The 17,473-nt window shown below is 42.2% G+C and overlaps 1 protein-coding gene across 1 annotated transcript in view; it reads left to right on the top strand.

Annotated features, from left to right (window-relative positions):
* qsox2 (quiescin Q6 sulfhydryl oxidase 2) overlaps positions 1–17,473 on the top strand; it is a 44,801-nt gene that overhangs the window by 12,268 nt on the left and 15,060 nt on the right. Inside the window, exons 2-3 of the mRNA XM_041900537.1 lie at positions 13,656–13,756; positions 13,845–13,893. Coding sequence (XP_041756471.1) covers positions 13,656–13,756; positions 13,845–13,893 — 150 coding nt within the window. The remainder of the gene's footprint in view (positions 1–13,655; positions 13,757–13,844; positions 13,894–17,473) is intronic.

Here is a 17,473-nt window from a genome sequence, read left to right as displayed (position 1 = left end):
AAAAATAGAACTGTTTGGCCATAATGACCATCGTTATGTTTGGAGGAAAAAGGGGGATGCTTGCAAGCCGAAGAACACCATCCCAACCGTGAAGCACAGGGGTGGCAGCATCATGCTGTGGAGGTGCTTTGCTGCAGGAGGGACTGGTGCATTTCACAAAATAGATGGCATCATGAAGAAGGAAAATTATGTGGATATATTGAAGCAACATCTCAAGACATCAGTCAGGAAGTTAAAGCTTGATCGCAAATGGGTCTTCCAAATGGACAATGACCCCAAGCATACTTCCAAAGTTGTGGCAAAATGGCTTAAGGACAACAAAGTCAAGGTATTGGAGTGGCCATCACAAAGCCCTGACCTCAATCCTATAGAAAATGTGTGGGCAGAACTGAAAAAGCGTGTGCGAGCAAGGAGACTTACAAACTGACTCAGTTACACCAGGAGGAATGGGCCAAAATTCACCCAACTTATTGTGGGACGCTTGTGGAAGGCTACCCGACACGTTTGACCCAAGTTAAACAATTAAAAGGCAATGCTACCAAATACTAATTCAGTGTATGTAAACTTCTGACCCACTGGGATTGTGATGAAAGAAATAAAAGCTGAAATAAATAATTCTCTCTACTATTATTCTGACATTTCACATTCTTAAAATAAAGTGGTGATCCTAACTGACCTAAGACAGGGAATCTTTACTAGGATTAAATGTCAGGAATAGTGAAAAACTGAGTTTTTAAATGTATTTGGCTAAGGTGTATGTAAACTTCCGACTTCAACTGTGTATATATACAGTCATTAGTTTCAATGCTTACATTTTCTTGGAAATGCTTTCTCCTAGTAGTAGATACAGGGGCAGGGTGGGCTTACCCTTTTTACATTTATTTATTATAAATCTCGTTTGTCCTCTAACCACCTAGCCAATTCTTTCATTTTCCAGTAGTTTCCTTTTATTCTCTCTGACAAGCAGCAGTTTAGCTATAGTATTATGCTCAACACATCAGGAAGTATGAACTGGTTTTGCACATATTACTGATTTAATCAGATGCACAAAAAAGACAACGTTTCGATCCTAGTTGGATTTTTGTCATGTCAGGTTTCGGTCAGAGTTGGATCTTGACGAAGATTTGACTCAGATCTAAACTGTCTTTTTTGTGCGTCTGATTTAAATCACAATGGGAGCATACCAGAGTTGCAGACATTCCTTTTTTCTTTGAAACGTTCTTCTATCCTGCACATTTTAAATTTTTTCCCATAGTAGTTAATTACCACTTTTCTCTGCAGAACTAGGTTGAATATTTGCCTAATGAGAACTACAACTGCCTTAAGCCCAGCGTCCCACATAGTTTGAGACTTAATTTATCTCGTGAATGATTTGATTTCTCTCTTGAGAAATGGGGCGTTGAGCTCACAAAAAAAACCCTGAACCAAATGGAATTCAAGTAATTGAACTGACGTTGGGTATTAGTTTAATAACCAAAAATATATAATTCAGTTAATCGCTCAGCACTAAGATGTACAGTTGAAGTCGGAAGTTTACAAACACATTAGCCAAATACATTTAAACTGATGTCTTTAGATGTTGCTTCAATATATCCACATAATTTTCCTTCCTCATGATGCCATCTATTTTGTGAAGTGCGGCAGTCCCTCCTGCAGCAAAGCACCCCCACAGCATGATGCTGCCACCCTCGTGCTTCATGGTTGGGATGGTGTTCTTCGGCTTGCAAGTCTACCCCTTTTTTCCTCCAAACATTTATTTTTTGTTTAATCAGACCAGAGGACATTTCTCCAAAAAGTACGATCTTTGTCCCCATGTGCAGTTGCAAACTGTAGTCTGGCTTTTTTATGGCGGTTTTGGAGCAGTGGCTTCTTCCTTGCTGAGCAGCCTTTCAGGTTACGTCGATATAGGACTTGTTTTACTGTGGATATAGATACTTTTGTACCTGTTTCCTCCAGCATCTTCACAGGGTCCTTTGCTGTTGTTCTGGGATTGATTTGCACTTTTCGCACACCAAAGTACGTTCATCTGTAGGAGACATAATGCGTCTCCTTCCTGAGCGGTATGACGGCTGCGTGGTCCCATGGTGTTTATACTTGCGTACTATTGTTTGTACAGATGAACGTGGTACCTTCAGGCGTTTGGAAATTGCTCCCAAGGATGAACCAGACTTGTGGAGGTCTACAATTATTTGTCTGAGGTCTTGGCTGATTTCTTTTGATTTTCCCATGATGTCAACCAAAGAGGCACTGCATTTGAAGGTAGGCCTTGAAATACATCCACAGGTACACCTCCAATTGACTCAAATAATGTCAATTAGCCTATCAGAAGCTTCTAAAGCCATGACATCATTTTCTGGACTTTTCCAAGCTGTTTAAAGGCACAGTAAACTTAGTGTATGTAAACTTCTGACCCACTGGAATTTTGTGAATTATAAGTGAAATAATTTTTCTCTAAACAATTGTTGCACAAAGTAGATGTCCTAACCGACTTGCCAAAACGATAGTTTATTAACAAGAAATTTGTGGAGTGGTTGAAAAACAAGTTTTAATGACTCCAACCTAGGTGTATGTAAACTTCCGACTTCAACTGTATACAACGGACATCATTGATAATGTTGGCCTAAATTATTCTGCCGAATTGCATGTTTTTAGGGAGGCAGACAGTGCAGGCTTGCCTGGTTCTTGAGAAGATGAGGAAACATCATATCAGAGAGAGCTGTTTAATACATTATACCTCTCTCTTTGTTGACACATGCTGTCGGCTGGCTGGCTCGTGAATGGCCGCCTACCAGCTGTTACTCTCTCAATGGGGGTCACTCAGGCTCATTGTTTCCTGTTGCCCCATGGGCTTGCATTTCTCCACACGAGTTGAGACACATTAAGGATTGTAGGCAGATTGAGAATAAGAACAGCCCAGGGACACCACTGGCTCCAGGCACATCCTTTATAAACGTGGGGGTGTAACCAACAGTTGTTTTGTATTGCCTTCAGAAACAATTAAATGATCGATCTGTTGCTTGCTCCACCAACAATGTATTTTGCCTATCCTTCCAGTGTTTTCCATTAGCGCCTGCCGTCGGCTAATCAGCCGGTTACAGACTCAGTTTCAGCCGGCTACTTTTTCCACTTCATTAACTAGGCTACTTTTCATTTAAACGTTTCAATTTGCTAGTCCGTCGAGCCCTCTCCCGCTAGAATGAACAATGTGCATATTTTAGCTACTGTAGACAACGCTACTATAAATAAACACTAGCTCTTGCATTTAGGCCTACTTGTAAACAAAGCCCATCCGTCTATCCTTCTGGTTAAAAGACATCAGTGACTGAACTGTAAACTCCTCCCTGTTGGCCCTCAGTTTTAAGTCTCTCGGTCTCGATGGAGATGATGGCATGGATGAGAGTCGTCCTTAATCGGTATCCGTTTCAGCGCAGGTAATGTCCTCTCAACAGATGCTGTTGACTGTTGTCCGCAGAACCAGTCTTTCCGTTGATACCACTCAGATTGAAATGATTGCATTATTTTCTGTCTCTTCCTTTGGTGTATGTCCCTAAGCTCAGGTGTTGGTCTTCCATCCCCTGTTTCGCTAGAAAATAAAACCTTGAAACCATTTCAGATGCAACATGTTAGCCATCCTGATCAGCTTACCCTAAAACTCATATTAATAGCCCGGGCATTGATTTTCTTAAATCACTGAACACAATAGGCGCTTATTAGAGACAGGCTTCTCCCTGACCGCACGTCACTGCGGTGAGAGCCTTTCATTTGGCTCACTAATTTGCATGGGCTACTGGTAGGCCTAGGCTTTTTGTCGATTAGCCGCAGATAAATTATGAAGATGGTGAATCATCACTGCAGGAACAATAGGTAGTGGAGAGCCACATTTTGGTCCAAATAAGATAATTTGGGCCCTTACGGAATCCAGGCATTAAAACGGAATTCAACAATAGAAAAAATATTTATTGACCTTAGGGAATCAACTAACTGTGTTGAAAATGTATTAATTTGCCCAAGTTTATCATAAGACATGAACAGAATGCATAATTGATTTCCTGCAACTTTCTGAAAAGGCAACGACTATGCCCCTCCCCTGTCTGTGTGTGTGGTGCGCGTGTGTACCACTTTGTGTAGCCGTTAGTGATGATGCTAATGTCAACAGTCTTCTGGTAGGTGGAAAGGCTTTCCCAAAAACCTTCTAAATTAAATGTTAACTACAAAGTAGCCTATGCTTACCTGGTATAATGATATCATGAATATTTTAATCAATCCAGTGGGTATTTGTTTTGAAAACACTACCATCACATGTGCACTACAAAAACTCTGCTAAACAACAGCCTCTTGTTAGGTGGCACTTTAATTAAATGGTAAATCTGACCTCAAGGAGTCTCCTGATGTGGTTTAAGCATTGTCATTAACTTAGACCATCCAATTTTGTTGTTTTTCTATTAGTGTGATTTCGAAAAAATAATTAAGGTAAAAATCTAAGATGCAATACTTAAGACTGATACTACCTCTATTATTTATTCATTTTAACCTTTCATTATTTTTCAAGATAATGTGGGCTGTTTACAGAATTTTTCTGTTTGAATAAAATACATACACAGAGTATACAAAACATTAAGAACACCTACTCTTTCCATGACAGACTGACCAGGTGAAAGCTATGATCCCTTATAGGTGTCACTTGTTAAATCCACTTCAATCAGTGTAGATGAAGAGGAGACCGGTTAAAGAAGGATTTTTAAGCCTTGAGACAATTGAGACATGGATTGTGTATGTGTGCCATTTCAGTGGGTGAATGGGCAAGACAAAAGATTTAAGGGCCTTTGAACGGGGTATAGTGGTAGGTGCAAGGCGCACCGGTTTGTGTCAAGAACTGCAACGCTGCTGGGTTTTTCACGCTCAACAGTTTCCTGTGTGTATCAAGAATGGTCCACCACTCAAAGGACATCCAGCCAACTTGACACACCTGTGTGAAGCATTGGAGTCAACATGGACACCTTGTAGAGTCCAAGCCCTGACGAATTGAGGCTGTTCTTAGGGCAACTCAATATTAGGAAGTCACGTCTATATTAGGTTTTGAGCCAGAAATGCATGTTATAGTGAGTTTTTCCCCTAGTCATTTCTCAGTCAATACTCAATTCCCTAAATGGTCAGCAGATGGCGCCACAATCTGTTTGCTAGTTTTCTTGCTTGAAGGATGTATAGAAATTGTGCTTTCTCCCGTAGGGATTCTCTAAGAAGACATTTAAGAAAATCCACTAAATTGTCAACGGTCACACTCGAATGACGAGAAAGATTACATGTCAGAAGTGCCCTCTGTTTGAATATCTGAGAAAGGTGCTTTCTTTTACAGCAAAGAATCAAGGTACCTAACTAAATTACAACAGGCTACTATTTCATTTATTGTTGAAGGAGAATTAGGATTTACAGATCATATAGTCTAATTCAAAGTCAGAAATCCAGCATGCCATCATTGGAAATCTATATGATCTATATACCGAGCTGTGACGCAAAACTGAAATCTAGAAATCTACCCACGCTCCTCTCCTAGCAACAGTACCTAGCTACACAAGTTTTTAGCTAGCTAGCTAACGTGATATCCCGACAACATTGACACTCAATATATTTTTGTGCTAAGCCATGTTCATAATTGAAATCAAGCCAGATAGCCTACGTTATTGAAAATGTATCTGTTTCGTTAGTTGACGTTGTAACGTCAGTTGCTTACTTGCCGGCTAGCTTGCTAGCCAGGCTCCCGGGTTCACGTCTCGTCTGAGCAGCCCACTTATGGCACATATGCTAGGTGGCTAATTAACTCGTTGTACCTTGACAACATTGACCCTCAACATGCTTATTTTGTTCAATTATCTCAGCCATAGTCACAATTAAATTCAAGGCAGATGAACTATCTAACAGGCATGAGCTCAGATCGGCTACAAATGTTCATTTTTGTTGAATCTAACCAATGTCTTCACCATATGTAGCTAACTAGCTAGCTACAATCAAAACAATGCTCTTAAATTACATATAATAGCATAATGCATCGACAGTTTCATCAAACATAAGTAGAACGTTATAGCTATGTCTATTCTTGATCATCGGTATTAGCTACTCTTTGGCCATATCTCCAATATTATTTGGAGTCATCATACATATAAGTGTCCAGACAATGTTCTGCACTAAGATGGCTGTTGACTGACGTTGCAGTATCTTAGTCTGATTTATCCTGACTTTCTGGCAATTGTGTAATCAGGGCCGGTTCCAGGCATACAGTTGAAGTCGGAAGTTTACATACACTTAGGTTGGAGTCATTAAAACAAATTTTTCAACCACTCCACAAATGTCTTGTTAACAAACTATAGTTTTGGCAAATCGGTTAGGACAACAATTGTTTACAGACAGATTATTTCAATTATAATTCACTGTATCACAATTCCAGTGGGTCAGAAGTTTATAGTTAGTTGACTGTGCCTTTAAACAGCTTGGAAAATTCCAGAAAATGATGTCATGGCTTTAGAAGCGTCTGATAGGCTAATTGACATCATTTGAGTCAATTGGAGGTGTACCTGTGGATGTATTTCAAGGCCTACCTTCAAACGCAGTGCCTCTTTGCTTGACATCATGGGTAAATCAAAAGAAGCCAAGACCTCAGAAAAAAATTGTAGACCTCCAAGTCTGGTTCATCCTTGGGAGCAATTTCCAAACGCCTGAAGGTACCACGTTCAACTGTAAAAACAATAGTACGCAAGTATAAACACCATGGGACCACACAGCCGTCATACCGCTCAAAGTACGTTCATCTCTAGGAGACAGAATGCGTGTTCTGTCTCCTAGAGATGAACGTACTTTGGTGCGAAAAGTGCAAATCAATCCCAGAATAACTGCAAAGGACCTTGTGAAGATGCTGGAGGAAACAGGTACAAAAGTATCTATATCCACAGTAAAACGAGTCCTATATCAACATAACCTGAAAGGCCGCTCAGCAAGGAAGACGCCACTTCTCCAAAACCGCCATAAAAAAGCTAGACTACGGTTTGCAACTGCACATGGGGACAAAGATTGTACTTTTTGGAGAAATGTCCTCTGGTCTGATGAAACAAAAATAGAACTGTTTGGCCATAATGACCATCGTTATGTTTGGCGGAAAAGGGGGGTTGCTTGCAAGCCGAAGAACACCATCCCAACTGTGAAGCACGGGGGTGGCAGCATCCTGCTGTGGGGGTGCTTTGCTGTAGGAGGGACTGGTGCACTTCACAAAATAGATGGCATCATGAGGAAGGAAATTGATGTGGATATATTGAAGCAACATCTCAAGACATCAGCCGGGAAGTTAAAGCTTGGTCACAAATGGGTCTTCCAAATGGACAATGACCCCAAGCATACTTCCAAAGTTGTGGCAAAATGGCTTAAGGACAACAAAGTCAAGGTATTGGAGTGGCCATCACAAAGCCCTGACCTCAATCCTATAGAAAATGTGTGGGCAGAACTGAAAAAGTGTGTGCGAGCAAGGCCTACAAACCTGACTCAGTTACACCAGCTCTGTCAGGAGGAATGGGCCAAAATTCACCCAACTTATTGTGGGAAGCTTGTGGAAGGCTACCCAAAATGTTTGACCCAAGTTAAACAATTTAAAGGCAATGCTACCAAATACTAATTGAGTGTATGTAAACTTCTGACCCACTGGGAATGTGATGAAAGAAATAAAAGCTGAAATAAATCATTCTCTCTACTATTATTCTGACATTTCACATTCTTAAAATAAAGTGGTAATCCTAACTGACCTAAGACAGGGAATTTTTACTATGATTAAATATCAAGAATAGTGAAAATCTGAGTTTAAATGTATTTGGCTAAGGTGAAACTTCCGACTTCAACTGTAAGTGACATAAGCAGTTTCTTAGGGACCCCCGACGCTACGGGACCCAAAACATGTACATTTTTTTAGGAACTCAGTGGGGTCTGAGTTTACCATTGAGAGTGAGAATAGCAGATGTTATGTCTGTCACTGACAGGGACTCAATTAGCCATGTCAGCTAACAATTGGTAGATTGGTAGTTAGTCTAGCCAGCTATCTAAACTTGTAACAATCATGATATGATATGATATGGTATGACCGAATACCAACAGGGCACGTGCCCAGGAGCCTTGCCCTCCAGGGGGCCCGCTCTTGAGCAAGTCACTTAACCCTAATTGCTCTTATATGTTGCTCTGGATAAGAGCGTCTGCTAAATGACTAAAATGTAGGTGGGGGGCCCCCCAACTAGGACTGTGGTGGTCACGAAATTTCAGCAGCCTGTGATTGTCAAGCAAATAACTGCCGATCTCACGGTATTTGACCGTTAATTAACATAAACACATTTAGCATCTCCTGGCTTCCACACACAGCCTACAAGCCACTGATGCAGACCTTTGGAACAGCTACCTTTTAAAAGTCAAATAAATCAATGAAATATAGCCACACCTTCACAATACATCCATTATTTATTTTGGACAGGTCTAAAGAAACATGATATGTTGAAAATGTAGTTTATTTCAGAAGAACAGAATAGCATACTCTGAGTTGTCCTTATGTTAGGTCCTGATCTGGCTATGCCATATGGCTGTGGGCTACACTAGTTCATTTAGCAGACAAGATTTGCTTAAAATTCTGTGGCATTATTTTATAGTATGAAGAATACAATTGAACAAAGCTGAATAAAATAGAAAGGATATTTTCTCCAAACGATTTGAGCACATGCTATTCTTTGTTGAGCGGTTAACAAATAAATAGGTACTCCTATATGCTTAATTTAGATGTATTAATGTAACTTTAGTTGTTCTACAAATGTTGGGCTATATGTTTTGATTTTTAATACATTGTAATGCTGCATGATGTGACTGATGATTTGAAAAAAGTCACTTGAAAGGCATTTTTGTGCAGGCTGTACACACTATACATCAGTTACTCATTCACAATTTGACAGTTACTTGATAATGCCTCAGAATTTCCCGGCGGCATCCCCTTTGTGTGGCAGTAATGCCCCCTAAAAAAATCCATGCCTTTTGCGGCCAGTGGCCGAATATAATAATTATAATTCCCTTCTCCCTGAGTGCTGCGTGCTCCAAAGCACCTCTCACTCACATGGCTCCCCATCAAATGATCGAGTCTTTCTCACAGGCTACAAGTGAAGACAGACACCATCGGGGACACAACTGCGCGTGTCCTTATCCAATTCCGAGGTGCATATTGAAGATATTGAAAACTGTCCACATTTACTTTTCGTCAGCCAACAAGATGAGTAGGCCTAACGAACAGCAAAAGCGCTAGCCTATGTCAATCTACTATACCCATATTACAAAAGTTGACTTATTCTGTGCGAGAAATAAATATTCCAAACATAGTCTGGGACAGTTGTGGGATGCGATAGATCCCAAATTAACTCCTCTGCTCTCAAAACACACATGACCGTCCACATTGACAACGTATCAAAGGTTTGAGCCACCCAAAAGGTACCAATTGGATGGCTCCCGCCACGACATTTCAAGCTAGCTGTGGAGTGAGCTTACGGCACATTCTTAAGTCTTTTACACTATTACATGATCACATACAAATGTTTGTGATTCCTCTCGTGACCCATTTGCCTTCAGCACTACTCATTCATGTTGCCTCTCTCTTAGATCATGGTACTGTAATTGTACTCCTCAGTCTTGCCTTCATCGTTGTCTGGACCTCTGGCAGTCTCTATGGGGGTGCCACAGGGTTCAAATCTCGGGCCGACTCTATTCTCTGTGTATATCAATGATGTCGCTCTTGCTGCTGGTGACTCTCAGATCCACCTCTATGCAGACGACACCATTTTGTATACATCTGGCCCTTCATTGGACACTGTGTTAACAAACCTCCAAACAAGCTTCAATGCCATACAACACTCCTTCCGTGGCCTCCAACAGCTCTTAAACGCTAGTAAAACTAAATGCATGCTCTTCAATCGAACGCTGCTTGCACCCGCCTGCCCGACTAGAATCACTACTCTCGGCGGGTCTGACTTAGAATATGTGGACAACTACAAATACCTAGGTGTCTGGTTAGACCGTAAACTCTCCTTCCATACTCACATTAAGCATCTCCAATCCAAAGTTAAATCTAGAATCGGCTTCCTCTTTCGCAAAACAAAGCCTCCTTCACTCATGCTGCTAAACATGCCCTCGTAAAACTGACTATCCTACCGATCCTTGACTTCGGCGATGTCATTTACAAAATAGCTTCCAACACTCTACTCAGCAAATTGGATGTAGTCTATCACAGTGCCATCCGTTTTGTCACCAAAGCCCCATATACTACCCACCATTGTGACCTGTACGCTCTCGTTTGCTGGCCCTCACTACATATTTGTCGCCAAACCCACTGGCTCCAGGTCATCTATAAATCTCTTCTAGGCAAATCCCTGCCTTATCTTAGCTCATTGGTCACCATAGCAACACCCACCCGTAGTATGCGTTCCAGCAGGTATATCTCACTGGTCATCCCCAAAGCCAACACCTCCTTTGGCCGCCATTCCTTCCAGTTCTCTGCTGCAAATGACTGGAACGAACTGCAAAAATCTCTGAAGCTGGAGACACTTATCTCCCTCACTATCTTTATGCATCAGTTGTCAGAGCAGCTTACCGATCACTGCACCTGTACACAGCCCATCTGTGATTAGCCCACCCAACTACCTCATCCCCATATTGTTTTTTACATTGTTATTTATTTTGCTCATTTGCACCCCAGTATCTCTATTTGCACATCATGTTCTGCACATCTATCACTCCAGTGTTAATACTAAATTGTAACTATTTTGCACTATGGCCTATTTATTGCCTTACCTCCATAACTTACTACATTTGCATACACTGTATATAGATTTTCTATTGTGTTATTTACATTTAAGTAATTTAGCAGACACTCTTATCCAGAGCGACTTACAGGAGCAATTAGGGTTAAGTGTCTTGCTCAAGGGCACATCGACATATTTTTCACCTAGTCGGCTCGGGGATTAGAACCAGCGACCTTTCGGTTACAGGCACAATGCTCTTAACCACTAAGCTACCTGCCGCCCCATTATTGACTGTACGTTTTGTTTATTCCATATATAACTTCCATATGTTTGTTGTTTTTATCGCACTGCTTTGCTTTATCTTGGCCAGGTCATAGTTGTAAAATAACTTGTTCTCAACTGGCTTATCTGGTTAAATAAAGGTTAAATAAAAAATTGTTCTTCAGTGAGACAAGGTGGTGGTATTGGGGGGTTGCCCTCGGTCTCATTTAATCCGAGGCAGGCCTCTCCAGAGGAACACTGAGGGGGTAGAGAGGGATACATGGGAAGGATACAGGTATTCTGGTTGGAAATGGGATGCTTTTCGAGGCAAATAATTAATTACTAAAAGCTTCTAAAAATACATTGAGGAGCCATTGAGGAGCTATTGAGGAGCTGAGGGGAGGATACTTGTGTGTACAGTGCATTCGGAAAGTATTCAGACCCCTTGACTTTTTCCACATTTTGTTACGTTACAACCTTATTCTAAAATGGATTGTTTTTTCCTCATCAATCTGCACACAATACCCCATAATGACAAAGCGAAAATGTTTTAATGTTTGTACATTTATAAAAAATTAAAAAGAAACACCTTACTTACATAAGTATTCAGACCCTTTGCTATGACACTCGAAATTGAGCTCAGGTGCATCCTGTTTCCATTGATCATCCTTGAGATGTTTCTACAATTTGATTGGAGTCCACCTGTGGTAAATTCAATTGATTGGACATGATTTAGAAAGGCACACAGCTGTCCATATAAGGTCCCGCAGTTGAAAGTGCATGTCAGAGCAAAAAACAAGCCGTGAGGTCGAAGGAATTGTCCTTAGAGCTCCGGGACAGGATTGTGTCGGCACAGGTCTGGGGAAGGATACCAAAACATGTGTGCAGCATTGAAGGTCCCCAAGAACACAGTGGCCTCCATCATTCTTAAATGGAAGAAGTTTGGAACCACCAAGACTCTTCCTAGAGCTGGCTGCCCGGCCAGACTGAGCAATCAGGGAGAAGGGCCTTGGTCAGGGAGGTGACCAAGAACCAGATGTGGTCACTCTGACAGAGCTCTAGAGGTCCTCTGTGGAGATGGGAGAAACTTCCAGAAGGACACCATCTCTGCAGCACTCCACCAAATCAGGTGTTTATGGTAGTGGCCAGACGGAAGCCACTGCTCAGTAAAAAAGGCACATGACAACCCGCTTGGAGTTTGCCAAAAGGCACCTAAAGACTCTCAGACCATGAGAAACAATATTCTCTGGTCTGATGAAACCAAGATTGAACTCTTTGGGCTGAATGCCAAGCTTCACATCTGGAGGAAACCTGGCACCATCCCTACGGTGAAGCATGAATGATGGAGGCCCTTCAATGCAGCAGACATTTTTTGGTACCCTTCCCCAGATCTGTACCTCGACACAATCCTGTCTCGGAGCTCTACAGACAGTTCCTTCAACCTCATGGCTTGGTTTTTGCGCTGACATGCATTGCCAATTTGTGGGACCTTGTATGGGCAGATGTGTGCCTTTCCAAATCATGTTCAATCAATTGAATTTACCACAGGTGGACTCCAATCAAGTTGTAGAAACATCTCAAGGATGATCAATGGAAACAGGATGCAATTTTGAGTCTCATAGCAAAGGGCCTGAGTACTTACGTAAACAAGGTATTTAAGATTGTTTTGGGTTCTTTTTTTTGTGTGCAAAAAATTATAACCTGTTTTCGCTTTGTCATTGGTTGTTGGAAAAGGGGGGTGCCTGACTGGCAACTCTTTCTATTTGGCTTTTTCTATACAGCGCCAAAATCCTTATTTATTGGCGATAAGATTGACCTGTGAACTTGGTTGTATTCCATTTCAGAATTTACTTTTTGCCTTTAGTTTCACTAAACTGACCACCTTCCGGAGACACTTGAAACCCTACCTCTTTAAGGAATACCTGGGATAGTATAAAAGTAATCCTTCAACCCCCCTACCCCTCCCTCACAAAAAAAAAAGCTCAAAAAATTAAGAATAACATTTTTTGAAAAATAATTGTAAAGTAGTTGTCCCACTGGCTATCATAAGGTGAATGCACCAATTTGTAAGTCGCTCTGGATAAGAGCGTCTACTAAATTACGTAAATGTAAATTCATTAAAGGCAGTTCGGAAGAGTTCGTGCATATATTATGATGTCATTTTGTGACGTTTCTGTTAATTTTTTACTTCGGTTTTTCCGGCTGTTTGGGCAGACACATTTTTTTCTAGAGGCAAGCCGTAGTTCGGAGCCAAAGTCTACACCCCTTCGTCAGTGATTGGTCAACTGTAGGGATTCTTCAATAAAGTCTTTGTTGTCTTCCAACGAGAGACGACTCGTTTTCATGCACATCTTAGATGTAAAATTGCGCGACTCAGCAAAAACATCGAAATTAATGACAGATTTATTGAGTTACTTTAGGTTAATTCTGACTATTTTGAGAGTGTGCTGGCCATGGCATCTCAAAATGGACAAACAGTACTATTGCCGCTTTTTTCTCGTTTTTCAAGTGAAGGTCTTTTAAGTAGTATGCTGTCAGCTTTACTTCGCCTTTGTCCCTGTAACAACAACTGACATCCATTTTCTCTCTCTCTCACAGACTGGGAGCAAGCCATACGGATTGGCGTCCTGGACTGTGCTCAAGAGAATAACTTTGACATCTGCAAGGAGTTTGGCGTTCACTTCTACCCCACCTTCAGAGTATGTGCCAGCCAAGATTTGAATAATTTAGGCTCCTAATACGCCACTATTGTTTTACAGTTCTGCCACTTGTTCTTTTCTCCCTCAGTACTTTAAAGCACGTGGTCCCACATTTGATGTTGGAAAAACATACAAAGGTAAGATTTTGGTACCTGTAGGTGCATTTGGGGATTGTTTTTGGAACAAAATAAGTAGTTTGGATTAACTTAAATGTTCACGATATTGTGTCTGACAAGGCTATGCAGTTTGTAAATGTTGTTCCATACTGCCAAATGTGGACAGACTCAAACTACCGCTGCATTCTAGAATAATATGTCCCTCTCAAGGCAGTAGTTTTCGTACTCGACATTCTCCTCAAGTTGTTTCAATAAAGACCTACTGTTAGGGCTGGCACAATTACCGTATAACTGTAATCGACGGTTATGGATGAAGACCGTCATGGAAACAAAAGAACCATCATAACCGTTTAACAAAACAATATACACTACATGACCAAAAGTATGTGGACGCCTGCTCATCAAACATCTCATTCCAAAATCATGGGCATAATACGGAGTTTGTCCCCCCCCCTTGCTGCTATAACAGCCTCCACTACTTCTGGGAAGGCATTCCGCTGGATGTTGGAACATTGCTACAAGTACTTGCTTCCATTCAGCCACGAGCATTAGTGAGGTTGGGCGCTGATGTTGGGCGATTAGGCCTGGCTCGCAGTCTTCGTTCCAATTCATCCCAAAGGTGTCCGATGAGGTTGAGGTCAGGGCTCTGTGCAGGCCAGTCAAGTTCTTCCACACCGATCTCGACAAACCATTTCTGTATGGACTTTGCTTTGTGCACAGGGGCATTGTCATGCTGAAACAGGAAAGGGCCTTCCCCAAAGTTATGCCACAAAGTTGTCAGCACAGAATCATCTAGAATGTCATTGGATGCTGAAGCGTTAAGATTTCCCTTCATTGGAACTAAGCAGCCTAGCCCGAACCATAAACTGCCCCAGACCATTATAACTCCTCCACCAAACTTTACAGTTGGCACTATGCATTCGGGCAGGTAGTGTTCTCCTGGCATCCGCCAAACCCAGATTTGTCTGTCGGACTGCTAGTTGGTAAAGCGTGATTCATCACTCCAGAGAACGCATTTCTACTGCTCCAGAGTCCAATGGAGGTGAGCTTCACACCACTCCAGCCAACGCTTGACATTGTGTATGGTGATCTTAGGCTTGTGTGCGGAAACCCCTTTTATGAAGCTCCCGACGAACAGTTATTGTGCTGACGTTGTTTCCAGAGGCAGTTTTTAACTCTGTAGTGAGTGTTGCAACCGAGTTTAGACGGTTTTTACGCGCTTCAACCTCGGCGATCCCGTTCTGTAAGCTTGTGTGGCCTACCGCTTCGCGGCTGAGCCGTTGTTGTTCCTAGACATTTCCACTTCACAACAACAGCACTTACAGTTTACTAGGGCAGCTCTAGCAGGGCAGAAATTTGATGAACTGACTTGTTGGAAAGGTGGCATCCTATGACGGTGCCACGTTGAAAGTGACTGAGCTCTTCAGTAAGGCCATTCTACTGCCAATTATTGTCTATGGAGATTGCATGGCTGTGCTCGATTTTATACACCTCTCAGCAACGAGTGTGACTGAAATGGCCGATTCCACTAATTTGAAGGGGTGTCCACATTTTTGTATATATAGTGTATATAAACTCAAAGATCATTCGTAAAAATCCAAATAACTTCACAGATCTTCATTGTAAAGGGTTTAAACACTGTTTCCCATGCTTGTTCAATGAACCATAAACAATTAATGAACATGCATCCGTGGAACGGTCGTTAAGACTGCTTACAGACGGTAGGCAATTAAGGTCACAGTTAAGAAAACCTGGGACACTAAAGAGGCCTTTCTACTGACTCTGAAAAACACCAAAAGAAAGATGCGCAGGGTCCCTGCTCATCTGCGTGAACGCGCCTTAGGCATGCTGCAAGGAGGCATGAGGACTGCAGATGTGGCCAGGGCAATAAATTGCAATGTCCGTACTATGAGATGCCTAAGACAGTGCTACCGGGAGACAGGACAGACAGCTGATCGTCCTCGCAGTGGCAGACCACGTGTAACAATACCTGCCCAGGATCGGTACATCCGAACATCACACCTGCAGGACAGGTACAGGATGGCAACAACAGCCCGAGTTACACCAGGAACGCACAATCCCTCCATCAGTGCTCAGACTGTCCGCAATAGGCTGAGAGAGGCTGGACTGAGGGCTTATAGGCCTGTTGTAAGGCAGGTCCTCACCAGACATCACCGGCAACAACATTGCCTATGGGCACAAACCCACCGTCGCTGGACCAGACAGGACTGGAAAAAAGTGCTCTTCACTGACGGGTCGCGGTTTTGTCTCACCAGGGGTGATGGTTGTATTCACGTTTATCGTCGAAGGAATGAATGTTACATCAAGGCCTGTACTCTGGAGCGTGATTGATTTGGAGGTGGAGGGTCCGTCATGGGTCTGGGGCGGTGTGTCACAGCATCATCGGACTGAGCTTGTTGTCATTGCAGGCAATCGCAACACTGTGCGTTACAGGGAAGACATCCTCCTCCCTCGTGGTACCCTTCCTGCAGGTTCATCCTGACATGACCCTCCAGCATGACAATGCCACCAGCCATACTGCTCATTCTGTGCGTGATTTCCTTTAAGACAGGAATGTCAGTGTTCTGCCATGGCCAGCGAAGAGCCCGGATCTCAATCCCATTGAGCACGTCTGGGACCTGTTGGATCGGAGGGTGAGGGCTAGGGCCATTCCCCCCAGAAATGTCCGGGAACCTGCAGGCGCCTTGGTGGAAGAGTGTGGTAACATCTCACTGCAAGAACTGGCAAATCTGGTGCAGTCCATGAGGAGGAGATACACTGCAGTACTTAATGCAGCTGGTGGCTATACCAGATACTGACTGTTACTTTTGATTTTGACCCCCCTTTGTTCAGGGACACATTATTCCATTTCTGTTAGTCACATGTCTGTGGAACTTGTTCAGTTTATGTCTCAGTTGTTGAATCTTGTTGTGTTCATACAAATATTTACACATGTTAAGTTTGCTGAAAATAAACGCAGTTGTCAGTGAGAGGACGTTTCTTTTTTTGCTGAGTTTAGTATTTATTGCGGTTTTGGGGCCTCTGTTTCATTTCAAATTGGGAAAATGAAACGCTAACACTTACTGTAGTAATTTGTATTTATTTAATAAAAGACAAAGTGTTGGTATTCCTGATTCCATATGATCATGAGTCACATAATCCCTGATGAGACCACAATCAGGAATAAAATAAAATTGTATTTGTCACATGCGCCGAATACAACAGGTGAATACCTTACAGTGAAATGCTTACTTACAAGCCGTTAACCAACATTGCAGTTTTAAGAAAGAATTAAAACATTTTTTTTAAAGTAACAAATTAATTAAAGAGCAGCAGTAAAATAACAATAGCGAGGCTATATACAGGGGGTACCGGTACCGAGTCAATGTGCGGGGGCACCGGTTAGTCGAGGTAATTGAGATAATATGTACATGTAGGTAGAGTTATTAAAGTGACTATGCATAGATAATAAACAGTAGGAATGCAAATAATCTGGGTAGCCATTTGATTAGCTGTTAAGGAGTCTTATGGCTTGGGGGTTGAAGCTGTTAAGAAGCCTTTTGGACCTAGACTTGGTGCTCCGGTACCATAGAGAACAGTC

The sequence above is a fragment of the Coregonus clupeaformis genome, chromosome 16 (genome assembly GCF_020615455.1).
Source record: "Coregonus clupeaformis isolate EN_2021a chromosome 16, ASM2061545v1, whole genome shotgun sequence".
NCBI classification, from domain to species: Eukaryota; Metazoa; Chordata; class Actinopteri; order Salmoniformes; family Salmonidae; genus Coregonus; species Coregonus clupeaformis.
The sequence above is the reverse complement of the archived record's forward strand: the minus strand, read 5'-3'. Positions and strand labels throughout refer to the sequence as shown.